This window comes from Orussus abietinus, unplaced genomic scaffold (genome assembly GCF_000612105.2).
Source record: "Orussus abietinus isolate OABI.00-Male unplaced genomic scaffold, Oabi_2.0 scaffold24, whole genome shotgun sequence".
Lineage (NCBI taxonomy): Eukaryota > Metazoa > Arthropoda > Insecta > Hymenoptera > Orussidae > Orussus > Orussus abietinus.
The window spans coordinates 1,263,337-1,278,742 of record NW_019394437.1 but is presented as its reverse complement, the minus strand read 5'-3'; the positions used below and the strand labels follow the sequence as shown (position 1 = coordinate 1,278,742).

General features: G+C 47.4%; 2 protein-coding genes and 1 long non-coding RNA gene across 4 annotated transcripts in view; 2 read left to right on the top strand and 1 right to left on the bottom strand.

Moving 5' to 3' along the window:
- The window catches only part of LOC105701759 (alpha-1,6-mannosyl-glycoprotein 2-beta-N-acetylglucosaminyltransferase), a 35,362-nt gene extending 26,689 nt beyond the window's left edge, over positions 1–8,673 (bottom strand). Inside the window, exon 1 of one of the 2 annotated variants that reach the window (XM_012428793.2) lies at positions 8,643–8,673. The gene's annotated coding sequence lies outside the window, so the exon portion shown is untranslated. Of the gene's footprint in view, positions 1–4,104; positions 4,363–8,642 lie in introns of those variants that run through there. The other variant, XM_012428794.2, reaches the window with a different exon arrangement.
- On the top strand, positions 5,100–6,866 carry LOC105701760. Its single transcript, XM_012428796.2, has 2 exons — positions 5,100–6,435; positions 6,539–6,866. The coding sequence occupies exons 1-2, from the start codon at positions 5,903–5,905 to the stop codon at positions 6,696–6,698; spliced, it is 693 nt and encodes a 230-aa protein (XP_012284219.1). The 5' UTR covers positions 5,100–5,902; the 3' UTR covers positions 6,699–6,866.
- Positions 8,674–12,085: 3,412 nt separating the features above from the next.
- Positions 12,086–14,783, top strand: LOC105701872. Its single transcript, XR_001104256.1, has 3 exons — positions 12,086–12,463; positions 12,551–14,148; positions 14,318–14,783. It is a non-coding gene; the product is annotated as an uncharacterized LOC105701872 (long non-coding RNA).
- The last annotated feature ends 623 nt before the right edge of the window (positions 14,784–15,406 follow it).

The following is a 15,406-nucleotide window of genomic DNA, read 5'->3' as shown; positions in this document are numbered from 1 at the left end:
GGAGGGTATCGTAGATCGCGAAGGTAGAGTTCCGCGCCAAGTACCCGCGGGGATGCACGGTCTAGATGACCCTTTTACGATCTCCGAGGCTCTCTCCTGAAAGGTGCGTAGCCCTTTTCCCCCGGTTTCCTTAAACCAGGAAAAATCCCACCGAGGCCTATTCAGGGCCACCCTTTCTCTCGGAGGGAGGGCTCGTGCCCGGGATTTTTTAACGAGTACCCGGCAGGTAAATGGATGTGTCTTTCAGCGCAAAAAAGAGCGCTACTAATTAAAGGGCCCTCTTTCTCTCTCCTCAGGCTCGGAGTCATGCAGGCCCACGAAAAATCTTCTTTGCTCCCCTTCGAGGCCGCCCTCGGCGTTAATTGGTGGCATTGAAGGAATCCACTTTTCCTCTCCTCCTCCTCCTCCTCCTTCGTTCTTCCCTTATTTTCTCCGCGAGTGTCAGCGAAACGACCGCAACGAGCTTCCGAGGAAAGCTGCTTAGTCCGCCGTCGAAGCTGCATCCTCTTCCCGGCGATTCGATCGATCTAAACCGTCCACGGGGAGACTTTCGAGAAACTCCTGGACTCCGGGATCCGGACGTCGGCGGAAACGCGACTTCTTCCCCCCTCCAGCGTTAACGACCGGCCCGCGTAATAAGCATTTACCGTTAATTGCACGGGGCACGCAACGGAAGCGACCGTACGACAAAAAGGCCAGAGAGGTCTCCTCGACCTCGCCATCGTCCCCGCTCGAACACGTTCGCGAAAACGTAAATGAAAATCGTCCCGCCCGCCGCGATGAAATTTTCATGTAATTTATACGCGATGAAAATGTAAGAATTTCACCGAGAATATTTCCTAATTCGATCCACGATAGCGAAAAATGTGAAATTCTGCCCCGTCTCGCAGTACATATAAAAAGGTAGAAAATAAAGACTTTCCACGGAAAATGCCCACGTGGGCGGATTTACCGAAACCCCCTAAGGACGTTCCCGTTCCACCTCCCGGAGTTCATTCCCGGAGGATGCAGATTTATCACGGGGGTGATTAATCGTCTCCCCCGAAGCGTGGGCGCGATCGTTACGTTTAGCTTTTCGTCCGTCCCTAATTATCGTCCCGTTCCCCTCGAGTTTCAGCCCGACGTTGAAATCGATGCCCCTGATATCGTAGCGCGTCCTTATCGCGGACTCGGATGAAAATTCGCTAGCGGTGCGTCCGCAAATTGCATTGTTCCCCGATACCGATACCCGGTATCATTAAGGGCGACCCTGGAGGAGGGCATCGCCACCTGCGGGACTTTTCTCCGCCTTCGAATTTCCTCCTTCCTCCTTTCACCTGCGTCTACGGACGTCGTTGCGTTTCCGGAAACCCGGCCAGAAATACGCGGACGACGTTTCCGAGTCGCATCTCCATGGGGTGCATTATGCATTAAACTAAAAAAAAGAAAAAAAAAAATTAAAAAATTAAAAATAAATCGATGCAATCGGTGGAAAAAAAAAAAATGTTATCACTTAATTAAATGTCTCATTTCGGGGAGGTCCTCTGCACTCCCGCGATGGAAAGGTGCATCCCCTGCCCCGGTGACGTTAAATCCCCTTGCGGTGCGCGGGGTAACCGGCAGTTAGTTCCAGCTGTGTCTCGAGCACAAAGGGATTTCCTCGAGGACAAGAGAGAGAGAGAGAGGGAAGGAGAAATAGAGGAGGGCGACATCCGGATAATAAACGTGCCCCGATAACGGCCGCGATTCGCGTCAGGCCCGGCCATCTTTCGAGGGTTTCGCTCGTTCCGGCTTCGGGCGGAACCGCGAGCCTTGCAGTATTCCTCGGCCCTCTGTAAATCGGATTAAAATCGCGTAATAACCGCTGCATCGAGATAAGGGACCCTAATCACGGTAAAAAGAGATCCCTCGTTCCCGGCGATCGGTCGCAAACCATCCGAGTCCGGGACCACTTCCTGAATTCTCGTGAAATTCAGGGGATTTTCCAGAATTTCCCAGAATGCTTTTCCACCCCATCCAGAGGTGCACGATCGTCCATCCCATTTTTCTTATCGATATCGATCAGGAGGCCGGTCACGGTGAAAAAAAAAAAAATCCCTCGTTCCCGGCGATCGGTCGCAAACCATCCGAGTCCGGGACCACTTCCTGAATTCTCGTGAAATTCAGGGGATTTTCCAGAATTTCCTAGAATGCTTTTCCACCCCATCCAGGGGTGCGCGATCGTCCATCCCATTTTTCTTATCGATATCGATCAGGAGGCCGGTCACGGTGAAAAAAAAAAAAAATCCCTCGTTCCCGGCGATCGGTCGCAAACCATCCGAGTCTGGGACCACTTCCTGAATCTCGCGAAATTCAAGGGATTTTCCAGAATTTCCCAGAATGTTTTTCTACCCCATCCAGGGGTGCGCGATCGTCCATCCCATTTTTCTTATCGATATCGATCAGGGGGCCGCGTCGTTTCCCGATCTCGGGGGTAAAAAGTGCACATTCGTATAATTTCCCCTCTCCGACTGGAGAGGAGTCGTCGGTTCGTTTGAAGTCTGACAACGTTTCGAGCACCGGAGCACTCGTCGGCGTCGCGGCGCCCTTCGAGTACTCGCCGTTTCCCGTCGTACCTCGCGATACCCATTTTCATTTGCGCGGTAATTAACGGCGGGCACGCGCGACAGCGCCGTGCCGTTTAGCCCCGTTTCCCTGCCCCCCGTTGGCCCAGTTTTTCGCGACTTTTTATCAAGCCGACGGGACGAATCGGCCCCCTTAATCAACCGCGACCCAAATCCGAGGCGGAAGAAGCGTCTCCCGTTCAGCCAGGGCAGGGGCGTGACTCAGGCCAGAAATCGCGGTAAGAAAACGTTATCACGTGGGCCATGATAAATCCGCTACGATTTACCAAGCGAACGCCCGCGCGGCTGATGCATTTATTATAACGACGGTGCCCGTCTTCTCGAGGCCAACGGAACGGGAGTATAGTCGTTTCTCGTACGGAGAGACGTATAGTCGTTTACAGGACACGGAGACAAATCGCTGGCGTTCCTCCTCAACTTTTTACTCCCTTTTACCATCGGCGCAAGAATTACGACCGATGCGTTAACCGCGACTCGCGTCAGCTGGCACTTCGCATTAATTCCCAACGACAGCGTAGACGATATTTTTTTTTTAATATCGAACGTAATACCTGTGACCTGAGCCTTGTTTTTTTTTTCTTTAACGTTAATCTTAACGATTACGATATTTCTCCCGTGAGCGCAGAAAAAGGATCGACCTCCCTCCCCTGTGTATCGACGCGGCGATACATTCGCGGCTTACGTCCCGTTTCTTTCAATTTCACCCGCACGGGGAACTCGCCCTGTAAATCTCGCATCCGCTCGTAAAGGGTGTCCCTCGTCTCCGGGAATTTCTCGAGACAAGCCCTTGATAAATACGCGGTTTAAAACCGACTTCCGTCGTATCCGTGCTCGCAGCTTCTCGACTAGAGAAACACCCCTTGCGGTGCACTCTCCAAAGCGTGTACAAGGAAAGCCGCGTCCTCCATTCCGAAAATAAACCAAGGGGTCCGAGTGAAAAAATTCTCTTGGAAGCTTCCATTAGTCAGATCGCACGGGGTGCTGCACCGTCAGTTAACTCTTATGAATCAGCAACGAGATCGAATTCGGTTTGCGAGAAACGTCGATCTCGCCCGTGTAAACCGATGCTCTCTCTGCCCTTTCTTCGGGAATTTGAGCAGTTTTCTGTTTTTTCTCTTATTGTGTAATAAAAAATGTGGATAAGTGCCTGATAACATTGCCTTTTATTCGTCTCCGAAGCCCGGAGGATTATTTGTCAACAAGGGAGCGTGGGGAGTGCGTCGCTCGCGAGTGCCGCGACGCGACTGGCGCGCGAGGGGAAGTACCTAAGAGGGGAGGGGCGGCTCGCGTTCCATTGACCCTTCGGCCCTCGCGGGGCGAGGGGGAGGAGCGGCTGGCCGGGCCGCGGGGATGCCCCGTCGAGAGGCTCGGGCGAGAAATCGCGGCGCGGGGCGCGCGACTCGACTTAGGGCTAATCGATCCTTCGGGTTCCTTTCTGGCCCCTGACCCTCGCGACGCGCGGAGCGGGTATCCACACGTCGAGGATGTTGCAGGTACTTACTCAGGGCCACCGAGAAGCCGCCTCCACGTGGGCGCCCGACGACGGGTGCGTCCCCCAGGACGGCGCGTCGTCGGATGGGCGAGGGACGCACTCTTCCATCGCGAGGCTCGAGGCTGCTGCGTCCGCCTCCACTCGTCCCTGTTGTCGAGACCGCGACCCTTACCCGACTAGCGAACTACCCCCCGGGTCGAGACCAATCGGCGGACTCGGGGCTCCACCCGAGGCGCCGACCGCGGCGCCTGCCCTCCGCCGCCACCGAACGACCGACCCGCACACTCCCGAGCGCGGATACCGACTGACGGCTCGCGCTCGGCTGGCGGCGCCACCATGCACGTACCGACCCGTAGCGCCGCCCCTAGTTCCAAGACTTGCCGCGCGGCGCGTCACTGTCGCGAGCACGTTGCTCTTGTCAATTTAAATTTTCCTTATTTACTCGGATATTTAGAATGATAATTGAAACCAGGCCCGTAAATTAGGCAGCTTAAATTATGCCGTTAGAACTTTCAGGATCGGGAGTGTTTAAACGACGTGGTTAAGCGACGACGAGGTGGGAAGAATGGTACGATCAAGAGTCTGGCGGTTATTTTGAATTTCTACGCACTCGTGCAATGGAGGGGATTCGAAGGAGGTATGGATTTTGAGACATTTTTAATAGTTGTCATTATTTTATGTCGATGTAACTGGGATTTTTCGTCCACCTGTAACGAGTGATTCGTTATGGATGCTTCGTTAGCGCCGGGTAATTCACCGTGAAAACCTATGCCGTCTTTTTTCCGCCCGTCTGTTTACGCAGATCTTTTTCGGATAGATATGCTCGGTCGATGGAATCTTTGTTCGCCCCGTGAATTATTCATACTATCCACGACAGCTCACGAAAGTTCGCCGCTGGTATCTAGAGACCTGCGGCGCATAAATTTAGCTCTCGGAAGTTAGGCTTTCGAATTCGCTTTTTCAGCAGCCCATGAGCCACATGTCAAGCACATAGGGTAAATAAAATTAAAATGAAAATAATCGAGGTAGAATAAAAGTCCCAAGAAATTATTTTAGACGCTTGCTCTTAAAAGTTACAAAAGTTAATGCATAAAAGGTGGGTAAAACTAAAAGTTTGGTCGCATGTTGTGCAGACGAAAGTAGCTGGGTAACTAATTCAGCGGAATAAGTGCACACATCGGAAAAGAGATTCGAGGTAAAGTTGAAAAGGTGGAGACCGCCTGCACAACCTACGATTGTTTTTCCATAATAGATTAACTAGATAGTCCAGGGAAGTAGGGGGAGTTAGGGAAAAAGCTTCTTGTCCGATGTAGTTCGTTACGTCAGTTTCCGATCGGACAACCCTCTGAAGGGTTCGAAAATAATTCAAACATCATATAAAAATTAATAATCCTTTTGGGAAAAATAGCAGAGTGGCTTTTTCCCTGCAGTGGGAAACTCTACGAAAACCGCAAATTCCTGCTCCGAATGGCCAGAATGTCTGAAAAAGGAAAACTCTATGCTTACACGTGGCTGAACGAGTGGCTTTTACGTTTTTCCGGTTTCTTGCCGCCCCAAGGAGAGATAACCGCGAAAAAAGAGGCTGTTCGATACGTCATCTTGGGAACATCCTTCTTCTATTTCAATTTTCTCCTGATTCCGTGCGTCGAAGTCATTCTGAACAAGGTAGGTATACCACCCCCTTGGTCCGACATGATTTTCAATCAACAATTTACCCCTCACAAAATATTTTTCCTAACTCGCAATTTGACTTCATAAAATTGATCTCGCCACGCCTTATCACCAGGAAACGACGAAAGAGGACTTGATGACTGCAGTGATTTTGCTTCTTTCGTGCGGAGGAGGGGAACTGAAGGTAATACTGGTGCTGATCAACAGGAAGACTATCGGGCGATTATTGAAGGCGATCGAGGAATTAGCCAACGACACCGAGTCCGAGGAATTCGCCATTTTGTCTTCCTGGGCAGTTATCGGAAGACGTTTGACCCTGTGCTTCGTCTCGTTCGGAGTGATGCTGGCATTTCACTGGGCATTCCTTCCAGTGTTTCTTCATTTTACAGGCCTGAAAATCGCAGAGATGACGCCTTATCCTTTATCCATTAACGTCTCCTCCATAGACGCGCTAAAATTCGAGATGATATGCATTGCGCAGACCGTATCGGCGTTCGGTTGCGTTTTCAGTGCAGTGGGGGTCGATTCCATCAGGGTTACTCTAATTTTTGAAATTTGCGGCCAACTGGATCTGATCTGCTTCTGGTTGAAGCAGACACAGTCCGACGATCTTGTCTCTTCTAGGGATATAATATATAAATGTGCCAGGCGACATCGCTTTATGCTGATGTGAGTCACATTTTTCGTAAGATCACGAAAACTCCATCTTATAAGTGATAACATGGTCCATTTTTTTTGCACTATTTTCTTGATCTGTTAATTTTTTTTTCAGCTGCTCCAAGAAATTGGAGGAGTCCACGACGTATGCTACCTTAGTTCAGTTATTGACCATCATGTACATGATTGCGATATCAGGAGCCAATTTTTTTTTGGTAATTAAAAAATTGTCTACATTTTTAATTTTAGTTCCTGACACTTTTGTACGCTTCTAGGCAACCTCGGATGTACACAAGAGTGTGTACGCCCTGATACTCGGTATCATTCAGCTGATTTTTCTTTGTTGGCCCGGGGACATGTTAATATCCACGGTAAATTTCTCTGAGCTATGCGTTTCAAGCTGGTGAATTATTTTAATACAGTGTAAAATTAATTTTCATTAATGTGTGTTTTTATTCAGAGTTTCCACGTCGCCGAGGCGCTTTACTTCGTCCCTTGGTACAATTATCCTCGAGATGTTAAGAGTTTGACAATGGTCATGATAACGCGCGCCCAAAAACCAGTCGTTCTGACGGCCGGAAAATTCGCGGAGCTTTCCCTCGAAACTTTCTCAGCGGTCAGTTTGAAATGAGCTTTTAAACATTTTTTACAAATCATGAAGTGTCAAGTATTACATCTGCTCCTATAGATAATGTCGCGCATAGTGTCCTGCTTCATGGTGTTAAAAGAGTGTCTATGAGCAAGTGATTAGTCAATTTCAAAGAGTCTAACATCGGAAGCGACATTTTACGCATTAAATAAGGTATGGCAAATTTGTAACAACATTTTCAAATTCATGGTTAATTATACAGCAATCTTTTTCAGCTGAGTTGAGGAAGGAGGACTAAGAATTAATTGTTTAGAACACGCCGATATATATTATAAGTACAATGTCAAAGTACAGTGTTAATTCATACATAAACGTTCAGATAAACGAGGAAATAAGTTTAAATAAAAGCTAACCTGGAGACGAAAGAGCAACTGGGTCCGTTAAAAAATTGCCAAATACCTTTTTATGTGGTTTATAATTTTTTTTTAGTCCAGTAATGGGACAATATAGTTGGTAAAGGAACTTTAGACATCTCATCCAACACGAGGCGGTCTGTGCCCGAATTGTCGTTCATAGGCAATGTCTGCATCTATTCTGTCGAGCAGTTGGCGCAGCAACGGATTTCGGTCATTTTGTTGCGTCGTTGTTGAAGATGTTGTCGTGGTCACATTTGGTACATTTGGATTTCTTCTTCCCGGTGTTTTGCCCTCCTTGGGCTGTTTTGTGTCGTAAGGAGACCACCGAACAGGAGTAGGTTCTCCGACAGCTTCAGGATTTGCAATAGCTTCAGGATCTCCAATAGCTTCAGGTTCTCCTATGGGATCACCTCTGATGATCATGACAAAAGCAATAAATGCAGCGAATAAAATAACTGTAAGTGACTTCATATTCTCTACTCTTCTTCTTTGCAGGCTTTCTAGGGAGGATATTTTGGATGTTGAACAACTCGGTTATTCTTCGTAACTAATCTCTTCGTTCGTAGATCCGCTTTTAAATTCCTATTTCTTTATCACCAGCACGCTCCTGGCATTGCGTGAAACCTTATCACGTTATAATGTTACGTGGCGGCCGAGGGGATGCGAGGCCGAGGGGAAAATTCGGGTTTTGCCTAATAAGGTCTTACCTCGAACGTCCACGTAATGATCAGATATTATTGTGAGGAGATGGTCCGAGCGGCTAGACCAAATCCTCTGGTGGGATTTATAGGAATGTAGAGCTAAGGAGGCCCCAATAAATGGAGGTTATCTGTAAATTGATGAGGATGTATATTTTCGTATTTCAGTCAGATGGGGTTTATACAAATCGTGAGGGTCCTCGATGGTGCTCGCGTTTAATTCGTACGATTTGATTTCGTTCCGCGTTGCGGAGTTTCGGATGACGCGATAAGGCGGTCAGTGGCAGTAGGTCACTGGACGCCTAATCTGCTAACATGGCACTTCTTGCACTCTGAATTTGTGAGGTTCGCGTGACTCTAGCGCGAAATAAGATATCGAAATTTTTGGAGATATAAAAGACTTAATCTATCCGGTTAACCGGAGCTAGGCATGGAATTCGGGTGGTTTTAGTTGCGATGAAAGATGAGGTTAGGATTAAAGATGAAGGTGACCCGAGCTTGCGAAAGGGCCTGTACCTGGATTAGATCAGCGGCCAAATTCGGTGACGTCCTCCTTAGATCGATCAACCGGATGACTGCGCGTGAACGCGTTCCGCCCGTGATGTGCCCTAGGGTTGGAGGTCTCCTCGGAGCCTCCCGTCCAACGGATGTACTAGTGCCGCAGTCCCTTCCTGGGTTGATGCCACAACTGTAGCTCGAAGTGCAGGTGATCCTCCGAGTTCGATGATTTCTGTCTCAGACTCGCTAGGAACTGAGAGTCGAGAACCAAAGACTCCAAGCTCGAGGTCGATGATGATGATGATTTCCGTGAGACTCGGTATGAGTCTGACCTTTCTTCTAACCGACTACGACTGCGATTTCCCTCGGGTTGATTGTTGGTTTTTATCGGTGAATTTGGGACGGCGCTCCAATTGGTGGGGGTTCCATGGTTTAGACGAGGGCGGCGTTTGCAGGGGTGGAGGACATGTTGCAGCGTCATCACGATGCATTCGGGCCCGGTTGATCGCGACTTGGTCTACTTTGGTCGGTGGCGCGATCTTAGTCAGGTCGAGTGGGACCTCATTTCGCAAGCGTATGGCAAAATCGCGTGCTAATTTATGGAATTCCATGGCTACCTTCCGATTTATCGGGTCGCGAATATTTCGTAAGTAGTGTCCACGTAACAATAAATTAATAATAGTGCTTCCACGACTAGCGACTTCTCCTCAATTTTATTTATTATATCGTTTGCATTCCATGACAATATTCGATGGGTCTGTGACATCTCATTTTTGTAATATATCGGCTGTTTTCAATTTTTCTGGGTTCAATAAATCAATGTATATGGAGAAGCTTTTTATTTACTGAAATGTAATTATAATTTATTGCATATACAGCGGTATCGACATTCCCCGGATTTTTTTCAAGGGTATGGAATAGTTTCACGCAAACTACTTTTTATTCGCTAGTGCCTCCCTCTTCCACGACCTCTTGCATTAAGGGGTGGTTGATTTAACAATCGACGCAATTCTGGATAATTAACTCTGACAGTTCGTGTTACAGGATATGCAGCACTTGTATTGGGATGTTGGGGATGATCATCCCCGACAATAGCTTCAGGATTGCCCAGAGCTTCGGGCTCACCTTCAGCTGGCAAGAGCAAGATGGCCAAAATGGTAACGAAAAATGCAAGGAAAAGCTTCATTGTTCTGCGCACTCTTCTGCAGATTTTCTAACAATGTGCTGTACATTGGTGAGACAAATTGCTCTTATATTCTCATTCCCCTGTCCATGAGTAGTTCCACACCCGCGTTTTTACCTTCCCGTATCTGATCACGATTTTTTATAAGGTTATCGTATTTCCGCATATTCGGATAAGAGAAATTCGTCATATCCGGCTACGAATGACCCTGATCCACGTGTGCGAGCAGTTATTGCAGACTCGTTGAAAAGGTTCACTCCTCCACATGATATCGATAATATCGTGACCCAGAATTATTGGGTAAGAAGAACAACGCGTGATCTTCGTGATTTTCGAGGGCAACTGAAAATGGAAAAATTTTTTTTTCTGATAAAAAATCCGCCACATCCGCTTTCGAATGGCCCCGATAAACGTGCTCGAGTAATTCATTTTTAACGTGGGTTAACATAGATAATGGGAAGAACCGAGTCACGACGATCTCGGTTTAAAAAAGCGTTGTACTCGAGGAAATCACATAGGCTTCGTTTATGAGTTGAGTGGGAATAAGAAGACACCATGAAGATCATCGCCCTTACTTTGGTGATTGCCGCGATAATTTACGCCATCGAAGTCAGAGGAACTCCGGAATCTGGAGCCAAAGCAGAGTCTGAAGCGGGAGCCGAAGCGAGGCCTAAAGCGGTGGCCGAAGCGGGACCAGACGCTGCACCTGATGCAGGTCCTGAAGCAGGGGTACCGGGATCGGCTGCGTCTCGCGTTCCTTTATACAGAAACAGGACGAGATATAACACCCCAAGAGGAGCGGGAACCAGCGGCGGAGGCAACCGTGGAGGCAACCGTGGAGGCAACCGTGGAGGCAACCGCAGAAGTAATCGCGGCGGCAAATGAATTCCTGAAGAAACACCTAAGCGAATTTGAGCCGTCGACAAGCTCCTTTCACACGTGGATACGTGAAATAGGCGTAAAAATGCAATTCCACAAATAATTATAATATCTCTGTAAGGCCTTCACATGATCGAAAAATAAAAATCATGCTGAAATTGCACGTTGTCGTCCAGTTTCATGGGTCGTTATTTGGCGGAAATTTAATCGGCATGGTGGATGGTTTCTTTTTTTTTTTTTAAGGGAATTATTTTATACGTCATGAATATATTTTTGTACAATTATCGTACAACTAACCATGCGAGGAGCCATCGCTTGTTATCAAATAAGTTCCCCCAGAGGTGCAGCAGACCGCGTTATCAGCTGCCGGTACTTATCACCCCCGAAACCCGGCGACTTTTCCGCAGATGGCAATAGTTGTCCCAGTCCCCAAAATAATTCTCAGGAATATTTTATTTATATAAACGGCGGTCTGTATATAAAATATAAGAACGCGGATCGCATAACAATTGTATGACGTTTCCAGGAATTTCAACAGGTGAATTTTCCCTAGCCGGGAATTTCTTGCAATATAACGCGCTACATCGAATCCATGTTACGCGTCATTTTTTGTTTTCGCCATGGTGGGACCATTTGGCAATTAATAACGAGGAAGGATTAATCAAGGTTGGCTGCGATCCACGGAAAAGTCTATCGGAGAGAAAGGTTTCCTGTGTAGCACTTGACTTCCGTCCGCATCGATCATATTTCTAGTTCTTACGAAGATGGCCACGACGTGTCCGGCGTATTAATTCATTTCCCGAGTGACCTTTTACGTCCGCTGATACCAGATAAAACATGACGAATCGAACCCCATGAACGTGGGGATATTATTCAAATTCCCGTCGACGGAATTTTTATAAATAATTTTTCCAACGATTGCAGAAAATCCCGCATCAATCCTGCGCTCGGGCGGATAGGATGCACTAGAATTCACGGGATCACGGTTCACCATGGGCATTATCGGCATTTTCCCCTGGTCCCCTCCTCCAACGAGGTAAACCCTGGCTTGGAACTTTTGGAACCGCCCTCGTCAAGAATAGGCGTGACTGGAACCTGCAAATAGGCGTGTCCGGAACCTGCAAATAGGCGTGGCCGGAACCTGCAAATAGGCGTGGCCTTAACCTGGAATTTCTGGAAAATTATCCAGGGAGCATTGATCGCAACCGACACCTCAATTTGAAGCTCTTCGACCTATCCAGAGTCCGGCTAAATGGAGAACCAACATCAAGAAGTTGTGGTCTTAAAACGTCGAAAAGGATCTTTAAGTGCCCAGGAATTTTAATATGTCATTGAAAGTGTTATAGGATTTTGTAAAAATTTTTTTTTTTTTTTTAAGCCGAGGATCCTCCCTTCGGTTATTGGCCGAGGTGAAGGAAGCCACGTCTTCCGGAGAAGTTGCTTACTTCACTCGTTAGGACCGAGCCATCCCGGATTCTCGGCAGCCTATTGGCCTCGCTATCGACGATCACGTCTTTTACTCCAGCTGCTTTATCTCCGCCGTTCTCGGGCACGATCCCTTCCGCACAACCCGAGGCGTGGAATCCTCGTGAAACTTTTATATTCCTGCGAGCCCTATAAACATTTCACAGTCTTTTTCGTCCGGACTCCATCCGAGACGCGGAGACTCTGATTTGCCGAAACGTGAAATTTAATAATATTAATCCGTAACGTATTCTTAGTCTCTCGTAATTTTTGTCTCCACCCTTCAAGAAAGCTCATCGATCCCTCTAAACAAGTAACATGATAAAATATTGAATATTTAAATTGCAGGAATTTTTTAAATCGGAAATTATAGTACTGTTCTTAAGTGATTTTTCTCAAGGTACGGAGAAATTCATCCGACAAAATTGGGGAGGATTCCAAGGGGGAAGAAAAATTAATCGCGACCGAAAGTCACGGCCGAAAGGGAGGCGAGTGCCAAGGACAAAAAGCAGGGATGAAAGGAAGTGGCCGAGCAGAAAGGTGAGCGTTCCTCGAGGTGACAAGGTAAATAAGCAACGTGAGCCATATACGTAAAACGCTGAGTGCCGGTATCGCGGGGACTCATTGCTTTTCATGAGGCCAGGAGAGAGCGGCTAGGATCCCGGAGACCGATGGTCAATTCCGGATTCAATTCAATCCTGGGAAAGCAGATGGAGGTGGCGTAGATTATAAATAAACATGAAGGCCAAGAAGAGGGTCACCTAACCGAAATCATGATGGATCGCTCCCCGCAACACTCACAAAGACGCATCGCTGTACGAGTTCGATTTCGGGTTGCGAAGATAAATGCAATTCTCGCCGAATCGACCACGTGGCATTCTTTCAATTGGAGCGACATTGACGAGACCTTGCAAATGCGAAATAATGGGAGATTCCATGGGGCATAATTGAACGGCAGAGTGAGGCGTTGGCGAAGAATGCGAAGGCACCAGTGGGGGTGTTCCATTTAAAGAGAGAACCGTCTAATGAGAAATCCTATCACCTCTCTCCTGAAATTACGAGAAAAATCAGTCTCGAGGGAACATACCCCTCACCTGGGCGTTACTTCAGAGGCGACGGTGTTAAAGGGTTGAATTGAAGTCCCCACGTACAAGCCATGATTTTTTTCCATGCAATAGCAGAAATATTTTCAATCAGTGTATAAATTTATTCTGTACGTTTTCGGCATAATTCGGCACTCGGTATATGTGAAGAATTGACTTTGCTCATTTTGCAGCGTGAAGGAAGGAATTACCCCTGAAGAGGCCTCCGCGAGGTCGCGGATTATTCGTCCTGTTATCAGCTGGAGAAGCCGGACAATCGGACATGGATGGCCTCGTTTAGCGATTCTCGAAGAACCATGAAAGGGTCCGTTGCGGGTTCGGGATCTGAAGGCGAGAGGGGCTCGTTTTCGAATTAATTCCAAGCAATGGGAGAACGGCTGAGAGGTGCGTCTGGAGCGGACAGGCTTCCCACGGGACCGCATGGCGCTTCCAGGAGGCGGCTCTACATACAATAAAGAAATTCCACGATTCCATCCGGAAGCGAACCTACGAGGTGCGATCGCTCGAGGGAGCCCTGGTGCTTGAGTTAATGAAATCCATTGGCCGCCTAGTGAACCGTTCATCGGTCTTGTCAGGGAGATATCGAAAATCATTCCAGAATTCCCCCATTCAAACCTGGACCCTTGGCCTCGATCGGCAAGGAGAGACTAGTCAACTCGAAGAGTGCGATCGTCACGTGTCAATTGTACTCTATTTGCGGTGGAAATAATAGAAGAGAAGTCGTTTCGAAAAATCGTTACCATGAGGAGCGAACGCTGGATTTGGTCAACAACCAAGATGGCCGCTGAAGAGCGAGATGTCTCGGCTGGATCCGGGAATTCTAAAATTCTTTGTAAGAGCAGTCCTGAACCCTAATATGTAATCAATGTCGCGGCGAAATTCTGCACTTTTCCAGGTATGTAAAATGATTTTTCTCGGAGGCTTTAACAATTCGCAGAGAAATTAAATTTGGCTTCTCCGGGTGCTGCCATATGGATGGTGGAATTCGTATTCGTTTCTCTTCTTCGGGTTATGGGTGATTACTGCAGTTAAGCTCACCCTCAGTTTATTAAAATGCATTTCAGTTCGGTAGCAGATATCATCGACTCGATGACTGAGAATTTATTGAAAGAAGTGGATTCAAATGGAAAAGAAGCAGTGGTTCGTTGCAAATGGAAAAGAAAATGTCCTAGATCCAGAAACGTCCAACCCCTCCTATATTTCGTTAGCTTAATGAACCAGTTAATTACCCTCGAATTAAACAAGTCAAGATTATCAAGTCAATAGACCCCACGCGGAACGTACTCCCAGGGGGCAACACACGTTTTACATAAACTTCCATGCCTTCCTCTGAATCGTTTATTTCTCAGCGTCTGTAAGATCGTCGAGTGATCATTTCTTTCTTTCCTCGAGAGCCTTCTACGAGTAATTCGATAAATCAAGATCAGCCTCAAGAGAGTCGCAAGAAATGTGCTCCAAGATGAAATAATCCCTGTTACCGTACAGTGAATCTCGAGGGCAAAGAAATTGTGTTAATGGCGGAAAATAAAAGTGCGATCGAAGGATTTGGACGTTTTATGTTTATGCACGTTATTCGCGGGAAAATATAATATACATCCAGTCTTAAAAATAAGAGGAATTGTGTCAGGGCTAAGAATGGCGACGCAGGGAAGCAGTTAAAGGGCTTAAAGCATTTTCCTTTAAGGTTCGAAGCCTCGTTAAATTCTCCCGAATTATGGGGAGTGGGCGTACATATTATACGGACACATCCGCATTATAAAACAATGTCGGGACCGTGGAAGTTGACCCACTCCAAGCTCGAGACGGAGGAAGTGAGGAAAATGCCGAGCGGAGTGTCAAGTTCCGCATCTTTTGTGCGAAAAATAATAGCTGTGTCGTGGCTCGTTGAAACTGAATGCCAAGGAAAGTAACGATCCGTTGCTGGGCGAGATCAAGCGATGCAATTAAGTGACTGACGCAATTCACAATCGGAATGGAAAAGTCAAAAGTGAACCCGACTCGCGTGCGACAGACCTCGGGGTGAATATTAAATAGTGCAAAGTTCCACGATTTTAGGGAATCTTGACCAAGGGGGTCTTCAGCAACAAGTAGCACCTCGTGTGTTTGCCTCCGAGTTTCCTCAAAATCAACAAGTGACTGCTTCCTGCTCGGAA

What these genes read in the sequence shown, in the direction of transcription:
- LOC105701760 (XM_012428796.2), top strand. Translation starts at nt 5,903, where the DNA reads ATGACTGCAGTGATTTTGCTTCTTTCGTGCGGAGGAGGGGAACTGAAG. An exon ending in CGACATCGCTTTATGCTGAT is followed by an intron (nt 6,436 to 6,538) that starts GTGAGTCACATT and finishes TTTTTTTTTCAG; the next exon opens with CTGCTCCAAGAAATTGGAGG.